This window comes from Patiria miniata, unplaced genomic scaffold, assembly GCF_015706575.1.
Source record: "Patiria miniata isolate m_02_andy unplaced genomic scaffold, ASM1570657v1 HiC_scaffold_14, whole genome shotgun sequence".
Lineage (NCBI taxonomy): Eukaryota > Metazoa > Echinodermata > Asteroidea > Valvatida > Asterinidae > Patiria > Patiria miniata.
In genome coordinates this window covers 12,046,366-12,065,466 of record NW_024037052.1, presented here as the reverse complement: position 1 = coordinate 12,065,466, position 19,101 = coordinate 12,046,366, and the positions used below count along the sequence as shown (strand labels likewise).

Genomic DNA, 19,101 nt, shown 5'->3' with positions numbered 1-19,101 from the left:
CTTTTTAAACCTAATTTGGGATTAAATTGAAGATGGCAGTGGCTGGGGTGGTATAGGGTTTATGAGAACTGGGAACCGACTGAAAAAAAAAATCACTTGTATCTGGGTACGCAACCCAACCCAAAAATTCAGATCTCAGAAGTTGCTGTTCAGATTGTTCATAAAGGTCTGTACGATAATACAGTCTGTAGGATGGGATAGGGTGGAGGGTAGGGTGGGATAGAGTTAGCGGTAAGGGTGGTGATGTTGGGTTGGGAAAGGTTTACAGTTTGGGGTGGGGGAAGGTTTAGAGTTACGTGAGGGGTATAAGTCTTAACCAGTTTTCAGTGCCCTCATCTACTGTCGCTACAATGTGACGGATCAATCTTTTGATTTGGACTGAAACAAAAACTGCTTGCACTCTACATGTTTAGCAGCAAATGTACCAAAGCAGTAAGCAAATTTCTTAGTATTAAGCTCTTATTCCTTACCTCCATCTGTGCTTCCGCTCATTGCATGATCCGGGGACGTCGGCCTGTGTGGAAAATGAAACGGAGGAAAACCTTTGAATAATTTTTTTTCTTCAAAATCCAACCGAATATAATAGACACTGCAACAACTTTAAAAACTGGATGCTTTTCTGTAACTTTGTTTCGCGATTGGGGTGATATGGTGGTGAAGCAGAAAGGGCCAAGGTATACGGTTTGATCCTGTGTGACTGTCCATCTCAGATACCAAAGATGACATCGTCGTTTTTCTGCATGGACTGCAAAATGTATCACATGATCCTCTCGGCTGGGGGTCCGCTAGATAATACCTGGAACCGTAGTTCCTAGTTGCCAGACCTGGCCGTAAAAATGAGAACCCCTGACAAGTCACTTGTTGAGTCACACACATAGCACCTGTACTTACCATCGTAGTTGCAAGGTCCCTGAGCGTAAGTCGGGGGCAGAAAGTGACTTTCGTCGGGACAAACTGCTTTCCATTTCAGAGGCCAAAACCGCCGCTACTAGTTTTTACAAGTACATCCTTATTGTCCAAGACAGTACACCTGAAACACGGCATAGTTGGCACACACAAACCAAAAAACCCTGACGGCTGTTGCTAACATTTTCACATAAATTGACACAACTTCCAACACCTGTAGACATTAAACAGCCAAAAATGCAACAGTTTCATCCAGAAACTAAATGCAAATGTTAACACCGTGTACGAATGACCGCCAACAATGTACATGGGGAAATAAAACTCTTATCTGCTGATAGAAACACTACAGATTCTCATGTCTTTGAATTTATAGTGACTCATGATCGCTTAAATGCAAACGACTCCTGAAAGCTAAACACAACTTGATGCGGTTCACCTAAACAAAGAAACGGGAAGTCAGAACGCTTAAAATACACATACGTATGGCATCCATTACGGTGCCATAAACTTTTACACCGTTAAAAGCTAGGGATCAATCTCCTCACTTGAAAAAAAAACCTGAACAAAACAAATTTCATGCAAACAATGGTTTCCATTTGATTGGTTCTGCTTTCAAGCCTAAAAAAAGGGGGAAATCGCAATTACCAGAGGATCTGAGTTCATAAACTGGAATAGTTCCTTGACTCGTCACAATGGATTTTGTGGTTTGATGGCTGGTGCCATCAGAAAAGGTGGGCAGCGAAGGGGGAATTTTTGGACATTTTTCAGTTGTATTTCTTTGTGCCTACACATGTTGGTGTGCTACGGGGTGGGGGGGGGGGGTGTTGAATAACCCTATACATGTACTGGTATATACCCACTACTTTTCAAAGAATATATTACAGATAATTTAAACTTTGGATGGCCAGGATAACAAAAAAGGTCATGAACAGTCTTGCATGACTAACAGACAAATCACTGGATGGAACAAAATTCAAGGACCAAATGAAAATACAAGTCAGGCTGTCTACATGTAGCAGCAAACCTCATAACAATACACTTCAGAAATGCATGGTTTGGCCTAAGGGATTCATCAGGTTAACAAAATCCTGTTTAATTCTAAATCATTTGTTCACAGTAACAATACAGCATTTCAAATGCCAAGTTCGGGTACAGCCATTTTAAAAGTTACTTCTTGCATGAAAACCAAGGACAAACTTATAAATGCATGAAGTCACTTGTAATCGTATGCGGTAAATCTGTAATATAGTAGCACAAATGCACTGCTCACGCTTAGCATGTTCCAGTACCTAAACTAGTGAATATTTTTGTCATGGCACTATCTTCATACAAATAAATCGGTTTGATATTTCAACTGCGCTTGCACAAAATTGTATGGTTCGTGGGTCATTTGGGATTATCGAATGCTCATCGAAAGGAGGTGGTCGCACGACGCTCACATGAAATTACGAGCAGAATAAGCATTCGCGTAATATTGCGTATCATCATGTCAGCGATTTTATTCCGAATGACCTTTGACCTGGACTACTTCATCGAGATAGGGAACTGGCTTAATCTATGTGTGTACTAGTGGTATTCTGACTGCTAAAAGTGGTTGTCTTGAAATTAGAAACAAATCTTATTTCACGAAAAATTGTCTTCTCTCACTCTCTAGAAACTTTTTTCAGGGAGCGAGACAAGAAACTAAGAAAATCGTTTTAAGCAGTGCTCCTGTACTTTGTAAAATCCCCCCCCCCAAAAAAAAGGTTCTTAAACATTTCTTAAGACAAAAGGCCCATTTCCTACTCGGCACACAAGTCTGTTTAGAACAGAAAACCTGGCAAAAACAGCTATCCATTTCATGCAACAGTTCAAGCACAGAAATTTGCTATGCACATGAAACTGGAAAAACTGGTTTTCAGCCAAAAAAATCATGTACATTGTTTGGGATGCATTACCTGCTGTTTTGTGAATTTCTATGGAATATTTTTTCTGAGCTCAATGAAATTTCATCCAGGAGCAAGGATTCTGAGCCAAGAAGGCCCTCAGCATCGCTAACGACTCCTAGAAGGGTCAATCCCAGCTTCCGGCAGGTTAAGGCCCAGAGCTCCAGACTGGGATGACCAACGTAGTATGTTGAACCAAGCAATAAGACTTGGCTGGGCACAGGAGATCGGCGCGACGGACCAACACTGGATTTGAGGACGACTGATTGCATGCGTGAGTGAGAAGAATCATGCTTATATTTGATCAATAATGGTGTGTATTTACAGGCAGTACATGAATGGGGTACCCGATTGAACGAAAAAAATGTCTACCTGGGTATCTGCTAAAGAAACCCTAACCCCAAAATCTAAATCGCGGAAGTTTCTATACAGATTTTTCATAAAGGTCCGCACGATAATACTACCGCATTGGTGTGTCAATGCAGCAAGATACAAGTGTGTACAGTGAGCTACCAGTAAATACACGTAGCTTACAGGGTAAATTGCATTATTGCAAGCGTCGTCAACGTAAATCTGTTTTGTTTTTCCACGTGACCTGATTTTTCATTTTGAAAATTCTCCCACAAATGATATTCAAAATATCATATATTTCTCATTGTCTGAGAAGTTACTAAGTACAGTGTATGTAAATTTGGTTACGGGTTCTCGATTCCATAATCTGGAACTAGTTCCTGACATCAGCGGTTGGGTACTCGGGTACCCGGTTCTGATGCACAGCCCTACTTAAGAAACAAAAATATTCTTCTGAACAATTATCTCTGCCTAGCAGCTGTATGATTAACAATAACAACCCAGAGAACAGTCCTCTGTATTTACAGAACCACGATTTGAGCATCAGGAAATAGAAACACAACTAACATGAGCCCCCCAAAAAAGGCTATATGTGTCCCATGACTTCATGGGAAATACCAAAATCCGCAACAACTGACAAATGTAAATCAAAAGTTCACTTACCCAAAACCAACAACCGCTTCCTTTCCGAGAACAGAATTAGCAAGTCTAAGGGCTCAAACTTCCGCTCAGAAGATTTCAACTTAATGATCAGGGATAAGTGAACCGTAGCCAAAAGCTCAGGGTTTGTTTCCGTCATGGACTTTGATATCACGTGAAATGTCTACGTGAATTGTCGTGAGGGTGACCGGGGGCCAACTCGTGAATGACATGTATTTACACACTCCACAGGTACTTTCCAACACACCCGGTCTGCATACACATTATTAAGCTCAACGAGTCCTTCCCCTTACGTCATACAGACGGAGATCTAAAAGAGTAATGACACTGCCAAAAAAGAGTGAATGGTGGATTTTTGTAATACTAGGTGAGAGTACGAATTCGGGGCAAGGTCACTTTTAACTATGGGAACAAGAGGCTTTTTTTTCAGGGGGGAGGGGGTTACGTGAAGTGGGTCCAACAGCTCCAACGTTACCTAATGTCCAGGGTACCTTCATGGTTCAGTGAATAGGGTAGATTTTAGATACAGAAAGAACTGGGTGAAATCAGACACAAAAAGTGTTTGGAAAATCATAGAGCAAGGGACAATCATAGAGCAAGGGACAATCGAGTCTGAGCTGTCACGTGCAAGGGTCAAATTGCTTCACAAACGAACGACTGAGTGGATCTTTTTTGTTTGGGTAAATGGGGTTAATATCTGACTATAAAATTCAACTTCTGGGAAAGTATGCACTTAAGTTTGTTTCAGTCTAGTGGTGCGATTCAAATCCGGATTTTTTTAAAATTCAGTTTCAATTCCACTATTCGGTTTGGATTTTGGAAACCGGATATTGGAAACCAACGTCAAAAAGACAAAGTCTTCCATTTTTGTGACACAAGCTAATGAAACTATCTGGAACAATCCCCCAATTTGCTCCACGGTCTCTGATTACAACCGCAGTCACCGAGTTCCCACCCATTTTTTTGTGTATGTTTGAAAAGGTCCAGTGGTCACTGAGTCCTGCAAACAATCTACATGTACATCAAATGTTGTGGAAGGCACTGTGTGCGGCGCCCCAAACATCCATTTTTGGGAGCTTCTGGTAAAATCGGATAACCTTCATTCGGTTTGAAAAGAATTAGGATAACCGGATTTTGGAATCTCCATTTTCTCCCACCACTACTTCAGTCTGTGTTATTTGGTTAAGCCATGAGCCCTGAGCCAATAAGCCTAAGAATATCTTCCAAATAAAGTCAGCGGAAAACAAAAAATTGTGAGAGTTTGGACCAAGCCAGTGATGTTGGCATGTGACGGTCGAGCCTTATTTGTTGACATTTTCTACCACTGCGGCTACCACTCTCTATGATCGAGAAGTCGGCACACCGAATGTCAAATTCAGTCGCCGCATTTCCAAACTCCACGAGACAAACAACAAATGCCGTAACAGCAGCAGTATCGACCAATCCGGCGATCGCCATTACACGCTCTCATGCATGTTGTACGCATTCTGAATTTGAGGCACGCATATGATGTGGTCGAAGCAGCGCTGAGTGCACCGTACCACCTGCGAGCGAGCATGGTTACAACTCAGTAAAGGTTTCTAAATTTGGTCTCAGATAAGCAAGTACATGATATAGGTAACACACCCTCCCCCCCCATCAACAGCTGTGCACACACGCCTTTCCTTGCAACCACGGATCTGTTCCTCTTTCCAAGTAAAGCACTCCAAACTATTAAAATCTCCCCCAAATTTTGAGACTTACATGTACCTTCAAAATGCCTATTAAAAGTGACCATCCACAATTCCTAGTTTTCCTTATAACAATTATCACAGAAAATCCAACTGGGACAACTTTCAACAAAACTGCATCAGGGAAAAATACCTTTTAAGGTTTGATTAGAAAGCAGTTTTTCCGAGATAGGGTATCTCAAAGAGACCACAATTTTTGGGAAAGACGTCTTCATGCAACGGTGTTGAATCTTAAAAACAACTATGTCCCGTCTCTGATACTATTCTGCCTTTCCAGGACAGTGTCTCACAGAGGCACGGACGGTCACTGAAAGGTTTCTGTCAACTTACTGATTGCTCGACTCAGAATACCAAGTTGTTGCTCTTTGTGGAAGCTCCGAGACCTCGTACTTTCCTCGACCAAAGTGGATGTGATGGGGAAGAGACCTCCTCCTGGGGGGAGTTTTGTCCTCCTCGTGAATATAGTACAACTCATCCATGCTAGGATGTTATCAAAATCTAACAGACAAACAGATTCCAAAAATGACCAAGTTCCGAAATCTTGACAAGGGCAGGTCAACTTTTCCGATGAAGGCAACTGTTCCAAATTCTGTAAATTCCACCCAGCACAGAAACTTTTGATTGGAAGAACTTTTGGAAGAAACTTTTTGACACTGCCTGCATGAAAATCACAACTTCGTGACTTGCCCCACCGAAGAAGGAAGTGAACATTTGCAAATGAGTTATCAGTGCAATACGAAACAGCGTCGAGAGCTTTCAAAACAACATCACCATGGACTTTGGACCATTCTGCCGTTGAATGATGTTTTGTTTGTTTTTAAGTCCAAACAACTCGAGTACCACAGATTCTATGATTAATACATAATCACTTTACACCATTAAATGAAGCACAATAATTTCTGATCTTCAATATTGACACCTTTTGATCTTTGGTGCTTCAAAAACATGCTATCTTCATCCAGATCTTGGTTTGTAAACATAAGTTTGAAACTGGGATGTTTCGGGTATTCCCGGTCCTATTCCACAATCTATAATTACACCCATTCCCTGACGTCATTTTTCTTTTTGAGAGATTCGGCGCGCAAAGAATGATGTTTAAGGGAAGATACAACATTCGCAAACATTAAAAAAAAAGAAATGATCAAATTATCACAAAATACCTTACTGAATTGTTAGGGAATGACAGTCTTAAGCATCCTGTAAAATCGTGGCTCCTGGTGTGCTGACATTTTCAAGAAAAACTGTATTTTTCCAACAATGGTCGGCCGACCAGCGTTGGAAAAACCTGGCCTTTTTTCAAAAACTGCTTCTAGTTTTCATAGTTAGTTATTTCGCATTTTCTTTGCAATTGATTACACACCTATGAAGGGGTACAAGTCTGCTGGAATGATTCTTTAACCCTACAATTCCCCAAAGTCCATCAATTGCTCTGTTAATATTAAGTGGGGTCAGGGAACCAGACTACAAGAACATGATTGGTCATCTTGGTTTTTCCAGCACCTACAAGCCCAAAACGTGAAACAAGTCAGTTTAACAATATTTGTTATAACATTCTAATCCTCCAAATCCATTTATTTCTGAAAACTGCAGCAAAAGCAAATGTTGTACATTCCCTTTAACACAGTCTATTGTGACCCCCCCCCAAAAAAAATTGCACAATGAAGGCTTTACTGAACAGTAAATTCTGTGTATATGTGCCCCCAAAGCCCACAAAAGACTGCCTAGCCCAAACCCATAATAAAGTACATGTAGGAACACATCTGTCAAAACGTTGTCCAGTTTTTAAAAAAAATGGTACTTTGCACGATATTCCCAGCCTACTTTAAACATTTTACAGCTCTTTTACATGTAACTTCCACACTTTTTAAACACTTTCCTAATTTAGCCCCCTCAAACAATTGTCTAGACCTCCAAACCGTTCAGCTACACTTTTCCTAAAGAAAAAAAGGTGCCTTATTCTGGACAGTTGCAAGCAGTTGTTTCCCCCTCTCCATGTAAGTATATCTTGACCTTTATTGTCACGAAGCTAATTCCTTAACATGATTTGCATTGTTGTGGAACTTCCCAAACTATCAATTCAAAACATGCTGTTTTCATGCTTAAGCCCGGTTCACTCTTCACTCGAATGCAAATACGAAGCAACTTTGACGTCACAAAAAAAAACATTCACTGCAAAATTCACTGGTTCAACTTTTGGAAATTAGTGGCGCGATGCGATGCTATGCTTAATCTGTGCGAAGACTTGCCCTGACATACAAATTCGCGTGTGTGTTCACTTTCGAGCTGAGTATGAACCAGGCTTAAAGGGAATGTACTTGTACATCATTGGTTTTTGCTGTAATTTTCAGAAATGAACTATATGAGGGGTTAGTATAATACTAGATAAAATATTGTTACACTGACATGTTTGAAGTTTTGGGTTCGAAAATGCTGGAAAAACCAAGAAAAACAAAAAATGTCCAAGTAGTCTGGTTCCCTGACTCCACTAAAGATAAAATGGATCAATTTACAGATGCCGGAAAATTGTTAGGTAAGAGTACCAGTCTAGATGACCTGCACCCGTTCATGAACATGTAACCAATAGCAAACAAAATTTGGACTGAAAAAAAAATAGTAAATTTGGAGCAGTAGTTGAAAAATAGTTAGGTTTTTCCAACGGTGGTCGGAAAATGTATACAGAAATACCATTTTTATTTGAAAATGACTTCACACCAGGTGCCATAATTTTACAGGATGCTTTGGACTGTCATTTACCAACATCCTAGTAAGGTATTTCGTAAAAACTTGGTAGTTTTGTTTTCTGATGTTTGCAAATGTTGTATATTCCCTTTTTAACCTGTGCGAAGACTTGCCTTGACGTACAAATGCGCGTGCGTGTTCACTTTCGCGCTGAGTATGAGCCAGGGTAAAGACATCATATTCCATGTTTCGTACTGCAGGCATTTACATGTAGATCTTTCCAAAAGGGCCCCCCCCCCCCAAAAAAAAATCTTACTAATTGCCCACTTGTGTGGTGCTTGCTACGTTTGTCATCATTCGATTGCATAAATCCCAACAAAATCTCAGAAAGACTAACCACAAGCCTTCCAGTTGGCACAGGAATGACAGAAACGTTGACAGGAAACGTCCCACTCAATACTCAATCCCTTCACTAGATTGAGTGGGACGCGGGTGGGAGGGTATGACTTTCATTATCATACAATTGACTTGCCACCACTAACGGAAATACAAAGAGAATTTTAAGAGCTTTTGTTGACAAAAAGTATTTTTGTAATTTTGATAATAAATCTTGCTGTTTCGAAATCGTGTCATCGTGAAAAGGGCTGGTTAGTTTTGAAAAATGTAGTATTTGATTACCCAAAACCTGGACTTGATCGAACATTTGAAAAAAGTCAATAGTCGTGAACCTTAACCAGACTTCAACTTTTGTGAACGTGAGTTCCAGACATATTCTGCACGTGCGTGGTACCTGGTACACAAAGAAAGGACATTTGTCAGCACTTACAAAAATTATGTGATGGAATGTTTCATACGAATCAATGTAAAGAATCCACCACTACGGATTACGGCAAGCACAAAGAGAAAGACTAGTAGTGGAAAGTGTCTGTAACATAGTTCCAGTGAAGAGGAAATAGATTTTGAAGAGTTTGCAGGGTCGGATCCAGGAATATTTGCAGGAGGCGGGTTTATAAGCAAACAAAATGCTGAAATTTAGACAGGTTTTTTTCTCCCGACACTTGGCCTCCGTAAAATCAATAGGTGGGTGGATGGGTGGGTGGGTGGGTGGGTGGATGGGTGGGTGGGTGGGTGGGGGCTTAATTGTACCATACTTTCAGTAGGGGGCTGTTCGAATCCGACGATCATCAACACTGTATTTCACAACAGTGTAGAAATGCATGTACCCACGTAACACAGCTTGATCTGACTGAATTCTGTTTACAGGCGAATATAATAACCACTAATTGTCATAATTGTTTTGGGGTGTCAGAGTAGGGGAAGGGGGTTCCCACATTTTTAAAATTGTTTCCTTCCAGGTGAAAACTAGATAAATGAAATGAACATTTGACCCCAGATTCCTAAAAAAAACACACTGTTTTTCAAAGGCTTCCTTAATGCCATTTGACCTTAGACCTTCTTGTTCCTTGACCTCTGACCTTTGACCTCTTGAAATTTGACCTAACATAATTAGCCACTTCAAATCCACAAGTGCATTGAACTCTCCAGTGGCATTTTCTTACACTAATCATATAAAATTTTCTAAAGAAATCTTGTTTCACAGAGATTTATATTCACATGTACATGTAAGGCAAAAAAAAAATAGTCGGTCTCTGGTCAGACCAAAGTTCCGGAATTGATGAGGCGAAGTGGTTTTGTTTTTGTTTTTTTGGTGGCTTTTTTTTTTTTTCAAGCTTTTATTGTATAGACAAGGTGGGTACTATTTTGCTTTTTTGTGTCCTCATTATACATTGGTGTCCTCCATAATTTGCCTTGATGCCCTTTATCATTTGCCTTGGTGCAATTTCCCCATTCCTTGGTGCTCCTTGGTACAAAAATTGTTGTAGCTTCCGTGTTAATTTGAAGAAAAAAAAGGTTGACGCGCATGATTAAAATAGTCGCGCGCGCTGATCAGAGACCGAATATTTTTTTTTTGGCCTAACAAAATATAGGTGCTGACCAAAGTTACCCTACTGACCCAACATACCCCATCTTACGGTATTTCATGTCAGCTGGTAGACGATTCCATTCCGGTATGGTGTATAGGTAGAGTGAGAACTTGTAGCAATCTTTGTTAACTGTAATTCTTTTTAAGTTGTTTAGATGATTACTGTTTGCACCTTACCTCCCCCTACCCCAGTAACCCCACCCCCTCCATCCACCCCCTTCCCCTCCCAGGCACATGTACATGCACTTATGGTTGCAGACCAGTAAATCGGTCCGAAATTGCCTACGCTGGCCAAATCACGATTTGCATGCCCTCAAAATCTTCAGTATTTGCGCATGAACCATGAACAGGAGGGTTTGTAAACAATATGGGTGGAAGCCGTGCACAGGACTGTGAGCTTGTACTTTCCGTTCAATTTGGATGAAATTGGGGCCCTAAAAGCGCTCTATTTTGCAATGGAGTGTAGGCATCGTTTTTTAAAATGGCGATGGGCTTTAGGACTATTTTAAGGGGTGATCATCTTCGGATGGACATTTCTCCTAAAAGTCATCAGTTGACCCCCCGTAAATTGAAAAGAAAATGAAAGATGATGAAATAAGCTTTAATTTGATGTGTGTCTCGAACACCTTGGAGAGTTGTGAGTATTTTTCCTGAATTTCTGAAGTGGGAGCATTTATCATTGGGGTCAATGGAAGTTTATTTACTGGTCTGGAACCTTATGGCCGAAGGGTTCATGTTCACACGTACGTACGTATCCACAGATGCAGATTTCATTCAAGTAATTTTCTAATGGCGTTTATGTGTTGCGGCCTAAGCCCCTTGCATGAATAAACAATGGGGGAGGATTGTGGATAGCTGACTTAATATAAGCATTTTTTTTTGGGCCTGCACATAAACAATTTCGTTAGGTTAGAAGTAGATTAACTCCAGACAAGCAGTCTCCGCGCAATGATTGCCCCGGACTCCGAATTACATGAGCAACGGATCAATGATATATTAATTAAATGCAGTTCGTGCAAGACGATAGTGGGAAAAAATTTAAAGGGGCAGAAACAATTTAGAAATTGTACACTTTGCAATGGAAGCTGATATAACCCCCCCCCCCTTTTTAATCGTCTTTGCCCCGCCTATAAAAAGGAAACCATTAGACTAGAGTCGAATGGATACATTATTGTATTAAAAAAAAAAATTAATAATAATAATAGTAACAGAGATGCCAACTTTGCAGACTACAAAATAGTAATGATTCTTCCTGCAAAGAGTAATGCTAATGTAAATACATAGGACAACAGTCAAGTTTAAGAGTAACCACAGTACTTTTCAGAGTAACCACAATGTTGGCGTATAGGACAGCTGGAATTTTCAAGAGTAGTAACATGCCTCAAAATCCTAATAATTACTCCAAAAGAGTAATGGTTGGCATCTCTGACAGTAATAAATTCAACGGAGAAACGGATGAGTAAAAGTAGCCAAAAATGAAAGGCAGGAATTATGGAAAAAGTCAATAGGTGATACAAATGAATACATTGGACAACAACAACAAAGATGTACCACAGAAACAATACAAATAAATATAACACAGTATGTAAATTACAATGCAGTTCTCACATATTATGGAAATTACAGTGTAATTCTCTCACCCGTGTTTATCAGCCTTTTTCTCTGCTTCTTTTTCCCGCCATTTCCTCAGTTTTCTACGTACGCCCGACATTTTCCGATTCAAGCCGAACAACTCATCCAACGACGACACAAAACTTTGCAGTCACCCTAGCTCACTTGATACTGCATGGGCTAGTTCACATGCAAATGCTGCAAATCTCGCTATACACACAAATATAAAGACGGCACCCTCAAGTATCACTTTTGTAGAGTCTTCTCTGGCCATGAACAGTCATCCCAAGTTTTGCCGGGGTATTTCACAGAGCTGGAAAAGTTCCAAATCGTGTCCACGCACCCATCCTGAACTCAAAGTCAATCAGGGATTTTGACAAGCCTGGCTGCATGTCCCGAAACTTTACAACAAGTGCTCACCATGCCTGTTGGCGGATTGCACAGTGCTTGAATACTTTGGTGACTTCTGCGTGCCAGTCACCATATCCTGTTAGTATGTTGCTAAACCCTGTGTTTGAGTCGGGAGTTCAACACTGTCAAAACAATTCCAAAGAAATTTGGACATGCTCTGCTACACAGACGCCCACTCACTTTATTCCTACCACTCTTTGGGCTTTGAGGCCAAAGAAATTCCTGCGGACACCAGACAGTTCACTCTCAGGATACACACGTTGACTCCATAACACCATGATCTGAATGAACGTGATGCAACATTCATATGGCTCAGATCCAAATGACAAATTATGTTCCGCCTTTAGCCAGGAAGTTTATCTAGTTATTTTTAGTGAGAAGGGTTTTGGGACCGCCAGCATATTCTCCGGTGTATTTTATCATTTCCACGGAAAGTTTTGCAGATTTGAGGGGGCCGATGATGGAAGCGATCACTCTTAAAAACTTTTGACAATTTTTAACTTTCAAGCTTCAAGTCCCATTAATCATTGCATAAATGCTAAATCTCAAACTTCTTTTTAATGTTGAGTGTCATTTTTTTATTTATAGGAATCTGACCTTCAGCGCTTATAGGATGTTATAGAGAGCTCAGGATATGCCAGATGGGAAACAGACTGAATCCATGGACCATACCAGATTGTACCACTGCGAAAAGGGCACACAAGTACAATGCATTTCGCATCAAAACTCTGGATCCATTTGTCACTCTTATGTATGCAGACCCGTGCACAGTGATGAGTTCCGCTCACACATTAAAAAAAAAATTCCAAAAACAAGATTTCTACTTATGATGACCCACCTCCCACCCCCTAAAAATCTTGCCTTCAAGTTGTAAACACAAGTAAGTTTGATTCAAAAATTTAGGGGAAAGTGGCCCGAAAATGCCTCAGATTGCACCACAGAGCATCTAGAATCCACAAATTTCCGGGACCCGCTCCAGCATAAAGGCTTCATGCTCCACGCTTACTATATATAAAGTTCCACTTTGGCATTTGAAGACCCCCTCCTCCCCCAGTCTGGGATCAGGGACCCCCCCCCCAAGTCTGGGATCAGGGAACGGGCCTGAAATGTCAACACACACAAAAATCCTTCTGAGTAAATTTGAGAACAGAAAAGGTTACTTCGTGACTGAGTTGGAAAGTTACTCAAGTAGACTCGCTCGTTCAAGTAGATGTGGATTTTTCAGGGAAGTACCGAATCCTGGACAGTACATGTACCCCACAAAAAGCACTTTGATCGCTCTTGGCATGGGTCCAAAACCTGGTTCAAAGTACAAATCTTCGCATTCTGTACTTGCTCTTTCGCAATGTGTTCGAGTCAAAACGATCACAACAAACAATGAAACTGTACCACTGTTGACATTGGTTCTGACAGAATTTTGGTTTCATATTTTACATGTTAGACCATGGAGGAAACTTATTCCTCCATGGTTAAACAAATATATCTCTCTTTTTCTTTATAAGTTTCTTAAAATACATCTTGCAGGACTTAAAGATATAGTCCATCATTTGTAATTTGTGCATTTTGTTCGTTTGAAGCAACAATAGTGCTCAAAATCTAAAGAAGGGTGCTGAACAACTAACCTGAGGAAGTTTCAGCTCAGCTTCAGCTGTATATTCCGAGAAAAACAGCATTCTAGGATCTCAATTTCAAATCAAAAGTTGCTGAATCATGTTTTGAATCGGGCCTGAATTCAGCGTCCGAGACACATTCTCACTGAGCCGATTGCAGCTACGCTATGTCGCGCACCATCCGACGAATTCATAGATATAGAATACAAAGATAGCAACCGTGCGCGTGTGCGTTGTGTCAATGCTTGCACGTGCTTCGCCCAATAAAAAAAACCGAACTACTAATGGAAATTTCCAACGGTGCGTCTTAAGACGCACCATTGAAAAGGCCTTCTTTCGTTGATTACTTCAAAATGACAGCTTGCCAGAAGGAATAATTTCACAGGGAGTTTAGTCCCCTTACTATCTTTCAACCAAGTATGCTTTTCAACAATAATTACGCCAGTTACTTTTCGGATAGCTGCAAATGATGGAATAGCTTTAATGGTAATGTACAACATTTGCTTTTGTGTAATTTTCAGAAATTGATTCATTTTGGGGTTGGCATTTTATAGCAAACATTGTTACACTGACTAGTTTGAAGTTTTGTGTTTGCAGATGCTGAAAAAAACCTAGAAAAACAATCATGTTCCTGTAGTCTGGTTCCCTGACCCCACTTAAGATAAAACAGAGTAATTTATAGACGTCAGGGAATTGTAAGGTCAGGGAACCAGTCTAGCTGGCTTGTACCTGTCCATGGGTGTGTAACTGAATGCAAATAAAATACCAACTAACTAAATATGGTAAATCGGGGGCAGTATTTGAAAAAAGCAAGTTTTTTCCAATGCTGGTCAGCTGACCAGCGTTGGAAATTGATACAAAAATACCACTTTTCTTGAAAAAGACAGCATACCAGGTGCCATGATTTTACAGGATGCCTTAGACCGTCAGTCACTAACAGTCCACTATGGTATTTCATAATTATTTGGTAGTGTTGTTTTTGATGTTTGCAAATGTTGTATATATTCCCTTTAAGAAGTGAGAGCTCCGCCATTTTAAATTTAATGGTTCTTTTGTTTCTCTTTAAAGTTTAACTAAAGTTGAAATAATGTGCTGGTTTTTTTTTTTTATAATTAAGAATGTTGTATATATAGGGACTCTGATTTAAAAAAGAAAAAGAAAAAAAGAGAGAACAGTTGGATAGACCACGTTTTTAAACCCCAACTTCTTAAAGGGAAAATACAACATTTGCAAACATCAAAAATAAAACTACCAAATCATTTTGAAATACCTTGCTGGACTGTTAGTGAATGACAGTGTAAAGCATCCTGTAAAATCATGGCACCTGGTATACTGTCATTTTCAAGAAAAGTGCTATTTTTGTATCAATTTCCAACGCTGATCGGCCGATCAGCGTTGGAAAAAACTGGCTTTTTTTCAAATACTGGCCCCAATTGACCATCGCACTTGTTTGCAATCGATTACACACCTATGAACGGGTACAAGCCAGCTAGACTGGTTCCCTGACCTTACAATTCCCCAATGTATGTAAAACTGCTCTGTTTCTTCTTATATGGAGTCAGGGAACCAGACTACAGGAAAATGATTGTTTTCTTGGTTTTTATAGCATTTTCGAACCCAAAACCTCAAAAAAGTCAGTGTAACTATATTTGCTATATATTTCCACCCCCCAATTCCATCCATTTCTGAAAATTACAGCAAAAGCAAATGATGTATATTCCCTTTAAATCCAGCTTTCTCAAACCACTTCCATGGATCAAAGCTCTTTGGCAGGAAGAATAGAACCACTTCTATTTTCAGGTACGGCACTATCAAGAAAAGAAAGAAACATGTAAATGTCACTACAGGGTCCTCACACTTGTAGCAGCAAACATCACTGACCAACAGTCGTTTTAAATTTCCTGGGATATAAGCTCGCTGAAAAGTTGATACCGAGTGAGTGAGAAGACATCCTTTCACAGATAAGCTATTTTGAGAGACTCATTGTGCGGGACTCTATCAAGGGACGCACATCTGCATTAAAGCGACTCTTCAATATATCCCTTTTCAACAAAAAGATTGACTTGGGAAATTCAGCTTGTCTGCTCCCACGAGGCCAATCTTTTAAAGCAAGTTTTGCTTTCAATATTTGCCTACCGGTACACCTTGCAACCAAGCTCACTAATTATAAAAACCTTTCATAACTATATGTAAGATTTTTTTATTATTCTAAAGGTATTGTATGGCTAGCAGCAGGCTACTGTCCAGCTGACAAACAAGTTTTTTTTTATTTTATGTTTTTCAAAATTAATTTGAAGAGCTCAACGGGTACCAGCATTATTCAATGCTGGGAAGGCAACAGACTCGCTGTGGAGGAGGTGAGGTGATCCCCCCACAGCAGCATTTCAAAAACTCAAGTCTGGTCCAATTGCTTCGAAAGAGAGTTGGGACTCCATTCCTGTGAACACAGGTTCATCTCCCTTTACCTTTCTTTACTTTATTTCCAAAACGCGATATACACCATTTTGTTCCCTTTTAGAATCCAGCTCTCTTCTGGCTGCCCAAAAGCAATTTCGACGGCTGTTATATACTTTAATGCTACTTAAGAATACAATAAAGCAAAAAATGAAATTTAGAAACACCTGTTATACTGTGTTTATTCTTTTAAGTTTTAGAACCGTGCAAACTTTTCAACTTTTTCAAATGGATATGTCGCGTTTTAGAAATAAATTTTTCATATGTTACCCGGTAATATCAGTTACAAGCATGCCTAATTTCGATTCAGTTTTAAGCCGATCTTTTGCTATTCTGACAGCACTAAAAATTGTTATTCTTTTAGGTTTAGCAGGAGGTTTTATGAGTAATTTAATCTTTGTTGGGTTTAATCCAGCTTCTGTTACCAAAAAAAAAAGAAAATTACATGCAACTCATAGGAGATAACACTATCTATAAAGTAACAAAATTATTAATTTGAAGGATTGATTGAAAAAAACATGAGTATAAATGCCTTATTGTTGATTTCAATTTAAAGTTTGGATAGGTATCAAGTTTGAAAATGTGTTTTTGGAGAAACAAACCTTTAAAAAGTAAGGAATAAAATCACAAAACCCTGACATATCGAAGGAAACTCTTGACCTAATTATTCAGAGAAGAACAATCTGAAACGTTTCGATAAAATATTTATACATGTAACTCTGAAAAAATTCTAGCTTTGTTTCAGTTTCCATTCCTGACTTTTTTCTCTCAAATCGTTCCTGCATAGCTTGTACAAACATTGCTAGTCACCCATCCCACACATTGCAATTCAATAGGCAGGTATTACATCAGCACTGAATGCATTCAGCACAGAAACCTAGCCACATTAAAGAGCGCCCTCTTGTGATTCCAAACTGTTTTTTTTTTTTTTTTTTTTTTTACAAATTAGCAACATTTAACTTAACACCAAACACAAAACCGTCACCTTCCATGAAGAATTTTTAAGCTCTGGCAGAAGCTTCTACACATGTCACTTGGTGGTCGGTCGGTCGGTCTGTCTGTCTGTCCCGAAAATTGACCAAAAGTATGGTGTTCCATATGTGCCATCGGCGTTGCATTTTTCGGCGTTGCATTTTTCGGCTCTGGCAGGGATCATTTTGATCGATTTCATGCAAGACTTTCATGCAAGACTTCTTGCAACACGGCCAGAGCTTATTGTGTACTCCCACCTGTTTTTTTCTGCTGCATAACTGAATGAGGGCTTCACTACTTTGGGGATGGTAAAATAAGTTGTTTTTTAAAATGCTTTATTTTGCAGTAAATAAAGTGAAGTTCCTCAGAATGGGAATTAGAGCAAGCCAAATAAATGAGGCGCCTGTGTCCACAGGCAAGATATTTTACCACAACTGTGCACGCCTATAGACAAACCCGGCGGCAGCCATTTTCTGATGTGGCACCAGGCTCGTGAGAGTCGCGCTCAGGTGGTACACACGCACTCCGGGCTCCTTCCACCAATAGGAATACCCAAATATGCATGCGCCTTGTCTTTAAGAACGCGTGCAGCATGTGCGTGAGCGTGACACCACCGCAGTAAAAGCTTCTAAGTCTGGTCGCCGGATTCCACTACACATACTGAAATTATAAAGCACCATCCAGAGCATAGAGTCGTATCATAATAATGAGGGCAATGTGAGAAAAGGTTTATTACAAGCACACTAGTGGGCCTTATTCACGAGTTGGCCATTTTTGTCGAGTTCCCTGAATGTATTTCATTAATTGTTAACTGTTGAATTGAATGGCACCAGACTATTTATGCAGGCACAATGCAGCCTTATTTTACTGTCTTTTTGTTTTAAATCTGGCTTTAAACATTAGGGAACGTTTAATTACAAATTTTAAACTATTTATGAAGCAGACTGGAATTAATTAGTGATTTACTTGCTTTCATTTCTCTACACAAGTTCCAAAAATCAAGATTTTACCTTACTCTCAATCAAATATGGCCGACTCGTGAATAAGGCCCATGGGGGTAATGATACATGTACATTGCTTGTACTCACCCAGAAGAGCTATCACTGCCAGTGCTTGTAAGGGAGGACCCACTATGCTGGCTGCGTCCAGAATCCTGCAGAAATGTAGAAAAGAAACGGCACAAAAGTTAACATTGAAATATACTTGTCAACAAAGATTTGGGAACTTTTTAATGGGCCAGAACTAGTGAATGGGAAAATGCTATGAAACTGCCAATACATGTACATGTACAAGTAAATTTAATGGCAATTCACAATCCATACTGCTTATCACTGGATCTCAGCGATTTTACTAAGGGAATGAATATGTGCTTGGCCAGTTTTAAACAGGTATGTTTAAAACCGGCTGGGGGCCTGATTGCCGATAATGGCCTGAGCCCAAGGCGAGGGACACTATCCGCGCACATATTTATTCCAATTCATAAATACCTTTTCAATCAAAAACCTAAATAAGTCGAAAATTGACAAAATTCCAACGATTTTACTTCATGTTTTGTGAAACACTCCTCTGGTCATGTTATGCCACGCGCGTAGTGCTAAAATCTCCTTATATGGGAATTGGTGCGCACACGGAGCGTAGAGAGCAATGTGGTGCAGAATGCAGCAGCGTTTCATCGGTGGTTTAAAACCACCCACGTGACAGGCTCTCGACCAATAGGAATAGGTAAACTGTCTTAGGTATTTATGAATGTCAGGTAAAGTTGTAAAGCAAATTCTACACCTTCTAATTCTCCATGTACTTGTTCTGAA

The 19,101-nt window shown here is 39.9% G+C and overlaps 1 protein-coding gene across 7 annotated transcripts in view; it reads right to left on the bottom strand.

Annotated features, from left to right (window-relative positions):
• LOC119722074 (SAM and SH3 domain-containing protein 1-like) overlaps window positions 1-18,442 on the bottom strand; it is a 56,876-nt gene extending 38,434 nt beyond the window's left edge. For 2 of the 7 annotated variants that reach the window (XM_038192081.1, XM_038192084.1), the window contains exons 1-2: window positions 5,903-6,149; window positions 471-514 (exon numbers count right to left, since the gene is read on the bottom strand). In XM_038192081.1, coding sequence (XP_038048009.1) covers window positions 471-514; window positions 5,903-6,051 — 193 coding nt within the window. In that variant the 5' untranslated portion in view covers window positions 6,052-6,149. Of the gene's footprint in view, window positions 1-470; window positions 515-3,845; window positions 4,089-5,902; window positions 6,150-11,875; window positions 12,886-18,381 lie in introns of those variants that run through there. The other 5 variants (XM_038192080.1, XM_038192082.1, XM_038192085.1 and 2 more) reach the window with 4 other exon arrangements.
• Window positions 18,443-19,101: the final 659 nt, after the last annotated feature.